The sequence below is a fragment of the Nicotiana sylvestris genome, chromosome 10, assembly GCF_000393655.2.
Source record: "Nicotiana sylvestris chromosome 10, ASM39365v2, whole genome shotgun sequence".
In the NCBI taxonomy this organism is placed as follows: Eukaryota; Viridiplantae; Streptophyta; class Magnoliopsida; order Solanales; family Solanaceae; genus Nicotiana; species Nicotiana sylvestris.
This window is the reverse complement of record NC_091066.1, coordinates 169,550,986-169,565,082: the sequence shown is the minus strand read 5'-3', so window position 1 is coordinate 169,565,082 and position 14,097 is coordinate 169,550,986. Positions and strand designations below refer to the sequence as shown.

General features: G+C 34.3%; 1 protein-coding gene across 2 annotated transcripts; it reads left to right on the top strand.

The window, feature by feature from the left end:
- The first annotated feature begins 5,049 nt into the window (after positions 1-5,049).
- On the top strand, positions 5,050-13,030 carry LOC104234828 (ceramide kinase). 2 transcript variants are annotated; one of them, XM_009788463.2, is made up of 13 exons: positions 5,050-5,367; positions 6,782-6,943; positions 7,025-7,192; positions 7,309-7,401; positions 8,597-8,689; positions 9,441-9,645; positions 9,742-9,768; positions 9,908-9,992; positions 10,256-10,405; positions 11,243-11,344; positions 11,748-12,125; positions 12,547-12,613; positions 12,703-13,030. In XM_009788463.2, exons 1-13 carry the CDS (start codon positions 5,191-5,193, stop codon positions 12,838-12,840), a joined length of 1,845 nt encoding a protein of 614 aa, XP_009786765.1. In that variant the 5' UTR covers positions 5,050-5,190; the 3' UTR covers positions 12,841-13,030. The 2 variants fall into 2 exon arrangements, with proteins under 2 accessions (XP_009786765.1, XP_009786764.1); XM_009788462.2 differs by having other exon boundaries at positions 9,905-9,992.
- The last annotated feature ends 1,067 nt before the right edge of the window (positions 13,031-14,097 follow it).

The window sequence follows — 14,097 nt, the reverse complement described above, 5'->3', positions numbered from 1 at the left end:
TAGATGTGGGGGTATTTTCGACCTTTTACAGTAAAATCAAGTACAAATTGATCTAGGAAATCTAGAATTGATCTACAATAGATTTAGAGCCCTTTTGGACATTAAAAAAAATTTAACTTTCTTTCAAAATCACTGATTGGTCATAAAATTTTTAATTTTTATTTGAAAATAAATTTTAAAATTTTTCTAAAATTTAAAAAACTCAAAAAAACTGTTTTTCAAAAAATTTACTCAGATCACTCACAAAACTTCAAAAACAACCCAAAATTATATTCATGTCCAAACACAATTCTAATTTTCAAATACCATTTCAAACCCAAAATGTCATTGGTCGTCTATTGACGCAGGGCTTTACCTTCTAGTTGTATTATACCAGCCATCTATTTCGTATTTCGTATTTCGTATTCTGTATTTCATATTTCATATCTCTTATATATTGTTGTTATTTTTAATACGCATTTTTATGGTACTAATATATCATCTCCTATTGCTTTTTGAGCCGAGGGTCTCCTGGAAACAGCCTTTCTACCCTTCGGGGTAGGGGTAAGGTCTGCGTACATATTACCCTCCCCAGACCCCACTTGTGGGATTACTGGGTCGTTGTTGTTGTTGTTGTTGTTGGAAAAAAAAATCAATTTCTTTTGGAATTTTACAATTCTTATGTCCAAACGCTCACTTAATATTCTTTACACAATAATATTTTTTGTCATATTAATAATTAATATTTATTGTATAAAATTTTGCAAAATTAATCATAAGTAACTTGTTTGTGTAAATAATTTATAAATGTTAAGGCATAGAACATATTTTTTTAATTTTGTTTTAAGTAAAATCAACAATTGATGATCTAGAAGGGTCGAAGTAGGGGTATTTTTGACTTTTGAATAATTAAAATGGAGCTAGAATCTGATTACACTTGTTTTAACTATGCATTATCCAAATTTAACAGAAAATTATATAATTATTACTGTTTCAGATTTGGTAGATATTAAGATATTTTTGACTTTTTGAATGAAATCTACAATTGATCTAGAAGGGATAGATGTAGGGGTAACTTTGACTTTTCAACAAAAATCAACAATTGATCTAGGAGGATAGATGCAGGAATATCTTCTTACATTTTTGAGTAAAATCTATGATGGGATATTCTTTATTTTTAAATAAAATTTGTTAATTAGTTAATTGATCTAGGAAGTTAGATGTAGGGGCATTTTTGACTTTTTATGCAAGTAAAAATACAGTTGGATTTTGATTAGACTTGCTTTGACTATTTATCTGCTTTTAGTTACACATTATCCAAATTTACCAGAAAATTATGTCTTCATTACTATTTTTATTTGGTTTAGGTTCAATAATTTCTTTTTTCCATTTCCACCAACGGAATTTTATTTTTATTTTTTTTAAAAAAAAAAAGAAGAAGAATCAGATTAAGAAGCAATGTGAATGGGAGAAATTAATTGTAATACCACTGTTACTAGTCAATTAGCTTAGGATTTAAATATATTTGTTGTTATTGTTGTACTGTTTCCTATTATTAGAGTTAGAAAATATCAATGAATAAATAATGATGGATGTGGATGTGATCATTATGTTTTCTACATGCTTAGTGTAAAAAAAATTATTGTAAAAGAAAATCTAAACAATCTTGTATAATATAAAACTTCTTTTTTATCTTATCTTACATATACCTTATAATATAAGAAATCTCATGTATGAACGAAGATTGTGGTGGTGTGATAATTACTTCTTTATTCTTAATAAGATGTCTCGGGGCTGAATACCAGATACCGAATGAAAAATAAAAAACAAAAAAAAAAAAATCACTTGTGCTTAAGCAACCTGTCAAAACCAGCTCATTTGATTTGAAGTACGAAGGAGCAATTCTCCATCAACATTTTCGTAAGAAAAGAAAAAGAATCAATAAAATCTAACTTCAAATCATCACATTGCAACCGACATTAAATGTCATTTGAGTTATAATCAAAATCTTTTTGAATATGTAAACTTGCATATTATTATGAAATTACATATATAAATACTTTTGAATGAATAATGATTTCGCTGCTATAACTTTTTAATACTTACGTAATCGTGGGCGTAAGTCGTAACAACATGAGTTATTTTTCAAAATAAAATGATTGGATTAGGCCAATCTCATATTCAATGCTATATCTTTCCAATGATCATTTTTATTAGTAATTACACAAGTTTTAAAATCATATTTTTGTGGTGAAAGTTTTTCTATATCCAAGAGCCTTGTACAAGGAGGTGAATTTGAGAGACGCACATCTTATATCATACTTTAAGAATGAGAATCCTCAACAGATCATATACAATTTTATTGAATATTCTTTGACATGAATCATGATATATTAACGACCATAAACAAAATTATCGTCCTTTATATAAGTAACATGAACTTTTTAGCAACCCTCGCTCTTATTTGGAGTAGATCTTCTCTAACTATTACAATTGAGTAGCTTTCCCTCTTTTATTTAAATGTGAGGTTGGAATAAAATTAATTGTGCATAAGATATGTCGATTTTGTTCATCTTAAACTTCATTTGGCACCCATTTTGCTACAAATCCTGTATTATATAACGCAATAATAAAACATAAATAGAATAGTTAAACTTAAATTTGTTCTAAGTTGGATAATTATCAGTATATGAGGTGTAAAGAACGTGATTCTAGTTAGCAAACTTCAATTATAGTTGCGTTGTATTATGTTTACCATTTATTTGAAGAGAATCAAGCTATTAATAAAAAAAATCAATATATGACCAATGAGACTTGCTTTAGTATTAAAGCGCTCTCAGTGAATTAACAGTTTTAAAAATTTAGGATATGATGTGACTAAAACAACTTCATCGCGATTTCGTTTTGCTGACCAAAGGAGCTTAACTCTCTTTAACGACTTATCATTTTCTATAAATCTATTTCTCGAATACTCCGTGAACTTAATAATATTCTTAGGGTCACACTTAGATGTATCAAAATTTAGCTCAATCGAACGTTAGCCAAGAGAAACATATCGACTCATATGAATTTAACATTTTAGTCTATTCAAACTTGGATGGATTAAGCTGAAAATAAATATGTAATGAGTCAATATAGGATGTATTAACCCATTTAAAGGTTCGATTTGGTTTACATAGATAGCGAATGGCATTTAAGAATACTTTCATGAGCTCGGCTAACCAACCAAGAGGCTGTGAGTTCGAGTCTCCCCAAGAGCAAGGTAGGAAGTTCTTGGAGGGAAGGATGTCGGGGGTCTATTTGGAAACAGCCTCTCTACTTCAGGGTAAGGTCTGCGTACACACTACCCTCCCTAGACCTCACTAAGTGGGATTATACTGGGTTGTTGTTGTTGTTTCATGAGCTCGGCTAAACACGGAAGAAAAAGATCTTCTTCTTTTTTAACTCGAATTAGACAATTAAACGAAATATAAAATTAAAAAAATAAGTGAAAAAATGACTATGATTTGTTTAAATTGTCCGAGCTGAATTATGATCAACTATTTATTTCAACGTTCAACTTATTTTGGCTCAAATACTACTTCCTTGGTTTTAATTTAGATGACTTTTAAGCCAAAAGCCATAAGTTGGTTTTAATACTTGTATTAGTTATATATCATATTTGGTATTATCCTATGTATAAGTAATGAATAAAAAAATATTGCATTAGTAATACCAAGGACATTAATGCATGCATTAGTATGGTTAAAGACAAGACTGTCCTTAAAGTCCTTTAAAGCTAGAGAATATTGAAGGCATTTTTGTAAACAACTATTTTTCTTTAAAATTATGCAATGCATTTATAATTTTAATACACCACACCAAACAATAGATAAGAAATAATATATGTATAACTAATGTTTGCATTACTAACTCATGCATTACTAATCCATGTATTACTAATACACATTATCCCATATTATTCTTATACACCCTACCAAACGATCCCTAAGACTTTAGAAACATATGTCCTAAAAGTTAAGGGGCAAAAGCTTCTCATTACGGGCTCGTTTGGTATGACTAAAGTTAAGAAGAGTTTATCCTATGTTTGGTTAGGAAAATAATATTATGGTATAATTAATCCGGGATTGTAGTATTTTTTTATCCTAATGGAAAGGTGGAATAGTTAATCCCGGGATAACATATTTCCAACCAAATAACCCTAAGGGTAAAATGAGTAAAATAAAATGTTTAAAAATCAATTGTTTCTAAATACAAAAGTGTGTTATTATTTTTGGGAAGGATGAAAGTGTATCATTTTAATTGAAACGGATGGAATATTTTATACGAGTTGGATCATGATATTTTCAATAATATAAATCATTTTTGCTTGTCGGAATCTAATTTAATTTATCATTTCAAAGAATTATACTGTTTTTAATCTCCAACTCCCAAGTGGAAAAGGTTAAAAAAAAAAAAATCATTGCACACCATAGATCACGCTGGTGAATGGGGACCATAGCAGAAAAGCTATAAGGGGCCGTTTGGTACGTGGACAAAATAGTACAGGGATTATAATCTCGGTATTAATTTATACCACATAAAAGATGGAATAATATAATCTCACAATTGATGATATAAAGTGGGATAAGTGAGATAAGATTTGAGATTATATTTATAACTTGTTTAGTTAGAGGTACAAATTTAACCCAGAATAAATTTATACCTCCAACCAAACAAGGTACAAATTTACCTAAACCAATCATCATATCGGTCACTAGGCCCCATTGCTGGAAAGGCTCGGCTTCAAAACCATACGTGGAGCTTCCGCCTCATCTCCTCTAGGGATGGAGGTAGGCCCATCCCAGACTTGTGCGGTTAAGATTGTTGTACACGACCTCATAAGAAAAGAATGAAAAAAAATGACGTTTTCAACTTATGATCTTTGACATAAAGAAATAAGTAATAATGAAGGGGACATTTTTAAATTATCTCCTAGCTATATTCCACCTAATACCTTATACCAAACGACCCCTAAGGATATTAGCAGTCTTAGACTTTTGAGATTTTAATTAAACATTAAAATTCAGTTGTACCCAACAAAAAAATCGAAAAGAAAAATTCCAAAAAGAAAGAAAACAAAAACAAAAAAACTGGTTCAGCTTCTGGAAAATTTTGATCACCAAAAATTGCCTTTTTTTCAAATCAAGAAAATTGGGTGGATTCATTATTATGGAGAGAAACCCAAATGAAAATGATTTTCTTGAAAACAATTTACCAGAGAATATACCCTTTAATTCTCAAGACTCAATTTTTAGCTCAAATCTATTCTTGGATGGTGATGGAGAAATTATTCTTACTCAAACTTCTGATAAGTTGCATTGGAAATCTATTGAATCTGTACTTAATGTAAGTTTTTTTTTTTGAATTTTGGGTTTTATTGTACCTTTTTTTGTTTTATTTTGCTATAAAGTTCCCATTTTTTTTATTTGAGCTTGTTAAGCTTATGGTATTTTGCCCTTTTCCCCATGTTTTGATTTTAAGAAAATAGTTTAAAGTTACATTTTTTTTCTATGATCAGTTTTTCAGATTCTTGTTATTTTAGGAAAAGAGCCATTTTTATTGTTTGGTTGATATGAAACAGTTTTGAGATTGGAGCTTTGGGAGCTCAAAGATTTGATTTTTAATTATTTAATTTCACTTTTCATTCTTGTTTTTACTTGTGTTGTGTATTTAGCAATTAGGAGACTCACTTGAACCGAGGTTTGCTATGTTTGTTGCTAATTAAACTGTGATCCGGTCCTTCCCCAGGCCCCGCGCATAGCGGGATCTTAGTGCACCAGTTACTGATTAAGATGATCTTGTTATGGTTGGATTTTGCTAACCTGTGACTGAAATACATGTTATAGATAATCCACAATGTCAGAGTCCGATTTGATGATTGAACATTGGAAAATATTGTGCTAATAAATTGGAGGTAGGTGTGAGCTGGCCTGAAAACTTCAGCACCTATACACGAACAATGGTGGCATTCGACTATAGTGCTAAAAAATTAGTGTGAGCCCTATGAAGCTAACATGCTTAGAGAAAAGATAATTGGTATATGCCTTGGCGTAACTGTAAAGTTGCTGCCATGTGATCAAGAGGTCACAGGTTCGAGTGGAAACAACCTCTTGCAGAAATGCAGGGTAATACTGTATACAGTAGACCCTTGTGGTCCGGTCCTTCCCCGGACCTCGCATATAGCGGGAGCTTAGTGCACCAAGTTGCCTTTTTTTTTATTAAGTAAGCAAAGAAAAAGATAGTAAAAATAACAGTTTTCTTTAGTTCAAGTGGTTTTGTTGGCTTGTTTTATGCAATTTGTTGAATTAGATTACCTAGTATACCAATTTCTTCTCCATCGAAGGTCCAAATAATTTGATCGACTGAAATTTGAACTTCAAATTGATCCTCCAAATTTGGCAGAATGCTTTCATGCTATGTAGTCTGTGGAAGTTGAGGCTACCAATATCTAAATCTCTGTAGTCCAAATTGTCAACCTGTAAATTTACTTGGGAAGTTATGTGAATGAGTACCTTATAATGTTTCTGATTAAGCTAACATGGCCCCTAACCGTGGCCGTAATTCTGCTTTATGAATTTCAATCCTAGAATTAACCATTAGTTTTAATAATGTGTTTTTCTTCACCTTCATAAAGAGGAAAAAGAAAGTGCTTTTCTTGACTTTCCTTAATCTTTAGTAGTCTTTAAGTTCTTCGATATGTTGATAGTAAAGACGTTCTTCTGAACTTTGGTAATGGTGTTGACTGTTCAATGTATTGCAGGGTCAGGATCCATCATCTTGTTTCGGCATTGAACTTGTTTCTAAGAGCGAAACCACATTGTGTTTTAGTGATATATACTCTGCAGAGTTCATTGATTTGGGTTTGGTACACGAAGCTTCCTTCCGAAATGCTAGAGGACCTCTCCTGGGCCAATCATTTGAGGTTATCATTATTTAACAAAAGATTAAAGGTCTAAGTATGTCTCTTTGATCAAGAGGTAACAGTATGTATATGTGGATGCAGATGTACCGATTTACAATACGCGGAGTCCAGAAATCAAAGACGCAGCCTTCTGTTTTGGTTCCATCCCTTTACACTTTTGGCCATAAGGATGCACAAACATGTCAGATGTGGGTTAATCGGATTAATGATTTTCTAAACATGGATGAGGCAAGGCCCAAGAACCTTATGGTATGTTTAGTAAGTTTTCGATTACTACCATTAAACATGTCTGTTTGTTGCTCGACGGAAATTAACTTCAGATTGAAGTTTAAGTTTCTTCAGACTTTTTCCTTTGTGATTAGTAGGTTTTTGTTCACCCAAAGAGTGGGAAAGGACTCGGATGTAAAGTTTGGGAAACAGTGGCCCCTACATTTTCTCAAGCGAAAGTGAAAACGAAGGTAAACTTTCTTGGAAATTCAAGTGTTTCACTATTGATGGATGTTTTGAATTTGCATTTCATTCTAGATAGTCTATGAAAGACTATGCACTGTTCCTTGACCCTAAAGTATTTTGTTCCTTGCTCTGTGTCAACTCTCGACCAAATGATGTTCTCAAGAAAGAGAGAAATGTCTATAAAGTTTGCTACTGTATGAGCCTTAACTAATCAACGTTATAAATTTTGTTTTTCTTTTTTCAAAAATAATATTTAGGCGTGTATTCACCTTTTGCTTTCATCCGTACAGTAAAAAGAACTAGTGTAATAACAACTACGCCTCAATCGCAAACAAGTTAGCGTCGGCTGTATGAATCCTCACTGACCAGTTCCCCCATTTAAAATTCATCTCCAGCAAACATTATACAAAATAAAAATAAAAATAAAAATAAGAAGTACTAGAAGTTCTTTATATTTCCTATTGGCATAAGCATCTCAAATCGGGCTGAAAGACTCCTAGAAATTATAGGACGTGAAGTAAACATATTAACAGGGCTAAAATATATTCCTAACTAATTGCAGTGTGTAAAAACTATGTTGCCCCTTATAAATGTAGGGAACTGAGGAATTCCTGTGTTGCATCCATGTCGTATACGTTTTCTCTGTAACAATACAAAGCCAAAATGTACACACATTTGTCTTTGAGCCTATGCACATATATGGAGATGCCTTCAAAACATCTTTGATTTCTCTCTAGGCAACGTACGATGGCGAACCATATCTTCCTGTCCTCTTTTAGCTTTCTCCCTGGCGAAACATCTTTGATAATTCTTGGACTTCGTAGATTATGGCTGTGATATGACTGTAAATAGTCAATTGGTCAGGACCTTTTTCTCAAATCCGTTTGTCTTTTCCTAGAGGGAAAACTGTAAACGCTATTTAACTGTATCTTACTTCTTGAGTTCACTGGGTTGTTGTTGTTGTTACTTCTTGAGTTCGATATGATCTTGGAATAACCAGATTGTTTCACGAGTAGTGGCTATGGATCGGGCAAATTGTTTAGATTGAAACACAGAGAGTTTCATGAGTTGTGTTTCATGTGACTCTATCCGCTATTTGTAAACTGAACTTTTGATAATTCAGCTTTAAAAGTGGATATTTGTTACTGTTTACATTCCAGTTTGTACTCTTTGTTAAGTTCGCTGTATTCTTTTTATCAGGTGACTGTGACAGAAAGGGCAGGCCAAGCTTTGGATATAATGTCCTCCATTACAAATAAAGAGCTCCGTTCATATGACGGTGTAGTAGCAGTTGTAAGCAGTGAGAGATAGCTACGCTTGTCTTTAGCTTCTTTTTTTGGGAATTTTTGATCACGTAGTTCTCTTAATCTGGTGCCTAACTTGAGCACTCTTTTGAAGTGTATAAATATCATTCACAAGATTCTTAAGGATTTGGAGCTTTTGGCTCTAATTCGTTATATGAGATGCATACAGGAAAGTGGAAATCAGTACACTGATAAAAAACTATATTTGTCCAACGATTCAAATCTTTTTTCATATACATTTGACGAGTTTGAGAGATAATTGAATGTTTCAGGTTTTCTCCTTGTTAATCGGCTGACACATTGTTCCTTGATGAAAAGTTGGCTTGAGCTCATTCTCTTGAGAAAATAACCTGAAACACTGTCGTCTTAGCAGACCATGACTAGAGTCACTATTAATAATTAGCAAACAGATGGAACATGTCATTAAAATTTCTACAGATGCATTGAAGTTTCCTGCTACAATCATCTGTAATCATAAGTTTGACTGACAAGGTTCCTGTTGCGTTTCAGTAGACTCTATAAAAATGCAATTTTAATTCCCCCCCCCCCCCTTTTAGTCAGTTCATTGTGATGCTTGTTTTCTTTGTTTTACCAATGTGGTGGAGTTGCAAGGGATTTCGGCTTTTTAGTAGTTCTTGCATTTCTTTACGTGGTGATTGGAAATCTTGAGTTGTTCCGTTAAAACAATAAAGGGGGGAAAGTGAAGTTAAATATGCTAACATTGTAATTATGCATTTCAGGGCGGTGATGGATTTTTCAATGAAATACTGAACGGTCTTCTCTTGTCGAGGCACAAATCTTCATATCCACCACGCCCTACTGAAATTAACCATCCCGTTGAGAAAAATGGCAACGGGCCTGTTCTTGATGCCAATGGGGATATCAGGGACCCATCCGATAGTGGTGAAGATGAATCTCCTCTTCTAAAGCAATCAACAAACCTCAGTACGTAAACACGTAAAATTCTCTCCATAACTTTGTTTTCTTTGCATGATAAATATTTGTGAAGTGTGCTTATGAACAGTGTATCCGGAATTACAGGAACCGGAGAAGATTCCTGCCAAACAGGTTAGTTAATTTTAAGTTTTTCCTTCGCTTCTTCTTCCTTTCCTTTGAAACCAGCCTAAGTGCAGTCGCTCTTTCCTCTTGTGAGGAACTCTTTTTACCGGTACAACATCTTTGATTTACCCTTTTGCCATCTCAGCAGCGGAAGATCTCGAGTTTTCTTTCCCAAATGAAAAATTCAGATTTGGAATTATTCCAGCAGGATCAACAGATGCCATTGTAATTTGGTAAGGTCCTATACCGATCCTTCTCATTTGGTATAGTTGAATGGTAACTTTGAGTTTAGAGGCATCTTGTGAAAGTTGTCCTTGTGTTCAACTGACATGAGTGTGAGCTAACAACAAATAGCCTTTATAAGTGTAACTTTGATGTATCGCTTCTTTACCAGCTATGAATGTTGTAGACCTCGTAGATATTTATTAACTTAATATGCATGTGGATTTGGTTTTTAAAATCCTAGAGTTATGCAGTGGACATTCATTTTCTGCAGTACTACAGGGGCGAGGGATGCTATAACTTCTGCATTGCAGATTGTCCTTGGTAAAGCGGTGTGCCTTGATGTAGCTCAAGTTGTAAGATGGAAAAAAACTTGTACATCTAAGGATGAACCCTGTGTACGTTATGCAGCTTCTTTCGCTGGGTAATTTTCATCTATCATTCGTAAACTCATGTGTTGTTTCAAACCAGCAGCTCTGTAATTTCTTCATATAAGCTGATACTTACAATTATTGTATGGTGCACACTTCTGCCTTTCTTTCTGGTTTATTTTGAATCCGCCTATATCCAGGTGTAGCAGCTTACTTTGTTTTAACTTACTGGTAAATATGTGGCATTTAGTTGAAAAGTGAGCAATACATGATCAAATTTGCAGGCTTTATCCTACTGAATCCTTCTTTTCTTTGGTTTGCTATGCCTGTGATAATCTATGGTTTTACATTAGGGGGTTAGAACTCTGCCGCAGACAAAAACCTGATATTCAAGTGGAGAAGTAGAGGGTTGGACCCATTATCCACCGAGTTTCAGACCTTGCGCCACTGGCCCTCGAGGATTTATCGGTTATAAGAAAAAAAGATAATATATGGGTTTTCTTTATTAACCAGCTCAATGTTTTCACTATGTGGGACATATTCTGTTTAGTCGTTCACTTGTGAACTTGTTATTTTAAGTGGTTACAATTTCACTGAACCATTGCTCAAAGTATTCGATGCAATCTATGGTCCCCTACTGACTGGATGTTACAGTATGCTCATGAGCTTTTTAAACTTTTGAGTTGGTCAATAACTTTGCTCTTATAATCTGTTAAGGAAATCATATTATTTGCCACATCTGGTTTCTTTTTCGCCCTGTTTCAGTTCCCTTTTACTATAAACTGTATTAGCCGTCTGCCTAAGCAGTCCATGCAGGGATAACACATGCTTCTTTGTGAACTTAAGATTAAATTCCTTTTCTCCTTCATAATCATTCACTCACCTATCAGGTATGGGTTTTATGGAGATGTAATCACCGAGAGCGAGAAATACAGGTGGATGGGTCCTAAGCGGTATGATTATGCGGGAACAAAGGTGTTTCTACGTCACAGGTATGATCTATGGACAAAATTTTTTGGTGTAAGATGGAATTTGACATATTAGAAGACCGACTTGAACTTGGATATATGTCTTATGTTGCGTCTTAGGAATGGCAATAGTCTCACATGCTACTATTCTTCATCTAAGCAGAGGCGGATCCAGAATTTAGGTTATGTGGGTTCAACTTTTAAGGTTCTTAGCATTGAACCCATTGTATTTTTAAAGTTATGGGTTGATATCTACTATTTATTGCAATTTTAATGAACTTTTGCACATAAATTTATGCTCCGTGTCCAAAGTACTGGGTTTATTCGATACACTGGATCCACCTGTGCCTCTAAGCTTAATTCTCCAGAGCACTCAATTTTATATACTTCTTAATGTAGTACAATTTATAACTTTCTCTTTCTTTAGATCGTATGAAGCAGAAGTTGCATATGTGGAAGTTGAATCGGAAAAGAAAAACATAGGTCTTGAGAAAGAGTCGTCGGGCAACTGGACAAAGGGATTGTGGTCCCTACTCAAAAAGTCCGAAAGAGTAGCTTGTAGTGCAAACTGCGGTATTTGCAAAACAAAAGCAGGCCACACATCGGCTAGATGTCCGAGCTTGGAGCCCTATTCAAAAGACTCGAGATGGTTAAAGTCCAGAGGGCGTTTTCTTAGTGTTGGAGCTGCAGTAATCTCTTGCAGAAATGAAAAAGCGCCTGATGGTCTGGTGGCTGATGCACACCTTTCAGATGGTTTTCTGCATCTTATATTAATTAAGGACTGCCCTCATGCATTTTATTTGTGGTAAAAATCTCTCTGTCTTTCTCCCTCACTAAATGGACCTAGTTGTTAATGACTAAACTCATTATTACTACATGCAAAATTGACGTATTCTGAATCAGAGGCGGAGCCAGGATTTGAAGTTTATGGGTTCTGAATTTACCACGGAATCCATAGCTCGTCTGGATTCACAATTAAGTATTTATATATATTTAATGTTTTCCAGTACAAATACAATGTTTACGCAAAAGTGACTGGGTTCTATCGAACCTACACCTAATAGGCGTAGCTCCGCCTCCGTGCTCAATAACTATTGATTCTAATGATTTGAAAATGGAGAAGAGATCAATTTGGTTCAACTTGGAATCTGTTGTCCATATTCTTTGCACGGGCATTGCTATCTTTGCCTGCTGACTTATGCACGACGTTTGTCTATTTTTTGCAGCCACCTTCTCCAGCTAGCAAAGAAGGATGGAAACCCGCTAGATTTTGAATTCGTTGAGCATCACAAAGTAAGAATTTCTGAAAAACTCTTGTTCCACCTCGTTATCTTTTTTATGAAGCTATTTTATCATGACATTTTCTGCATTCTGCTAAGCAGACTCCAGCATTCACATTCACTTCCTTCGGCAAGGAGAGCATATGGAACGTTGATGGCGAGCTCTTTCAAGCTCATCAACTTTCAGCTCAAGTATTTCGCGGGCTTATTAACTTATTTGCTAGTGGCCCTGAAGCCTAAAGCAGCTGAATTTCTTCATATACATGTCATTATTATAATGTTGGAAAGCTATTGAGTATTCCTTTAATTTATTTATGGGGAGCCAGTGGCTGTTAGAAAACTGCTAAATTTTCTCACAAAGCAGTTAGGAAATGTTGTATATGTGAAAATAAACGCAACTTAGAAATATAAATAAAGTTCATCTTGAAAATAGGTTCAATATATTTCATGGTATTATATGAAGTCCCTCTTTAAGAAAGATTTTGAGGGGACTTAGTGATCCATGATTTATGTTTATTTTTCGTTTGTTTTGAAAAGTTTATCTATTAATTTTGATTTTTTCTATCAGGTTAGTCAAAAGTACTAATTACTCTTGTTTGGATGGAGCCTTTTCACTCTACTTTAAAATTAGTGTCACCATAGCTCATGTTATGGAAGAAATAGGCATCATCCTATTAAAGGCAAAACAACAAAAGGATGATGCCATATGTAACAGATGAGGATGTAATTCATCCTTTCTAACAGAAATCCCGCTAGTGGGGTCTGGGGAGGGTACTGTGTACACAGACCTTGCCCCTACTCTGGGATAGAAAGGTTGTTTCTCATATACCCTCGGCATCCCTCCCTCCAAGAACTCCCCACCTTGCTCTTAGAGTAATTCGAACTCACGTCTTGTTGGCTTCCCTAAAGCAGTGAGCAAAAAGGTAATGTCCTTCCTGCTTTAGTTTAAAGATCTGCTCAAGAATACATGATATCTGCCAAGGGCCTTTTGTGGTTCTGTTTATAGTATTGATCAACATTTGAGAATCAGATTCCACTAAAACCTCATTATATCCATTGTCGAAGCACCATTTGAGACTAATCAAAATAGCTTTTGCCTCAACAATATTATTTGTGCAACTGCCAAAAAAAGAGTAGTAAGCCATGATCAAGTTTCCATTATGGTCTCTTAGGCATCCCCCACCTCCTGCTGTACCTGAATTTCCTTTGGAGCAGCCATCAGTGTTGAGCTTTAGTTGTTCATCTGGTGGTTTAATCCATTTGACTGGAATAATATTAATAAGAGGTTTACACTTTTCCACAATGTGGTATAGACTCTTCCAGTCATGTTATTTCCATTAGAAAGTTTCTTTACTGTCAAAGAAGGTCAAAAGGAAAAAATACTTGATTTCTTCGTATCTGTCTAAGTCTTGGTGGATAGAATTACTCGGTGATACCTGTGTTAATGGGAGGTAGCTAGTATGAAGAAGCCACCATTCGAATTGTTTTTCCAGTTGT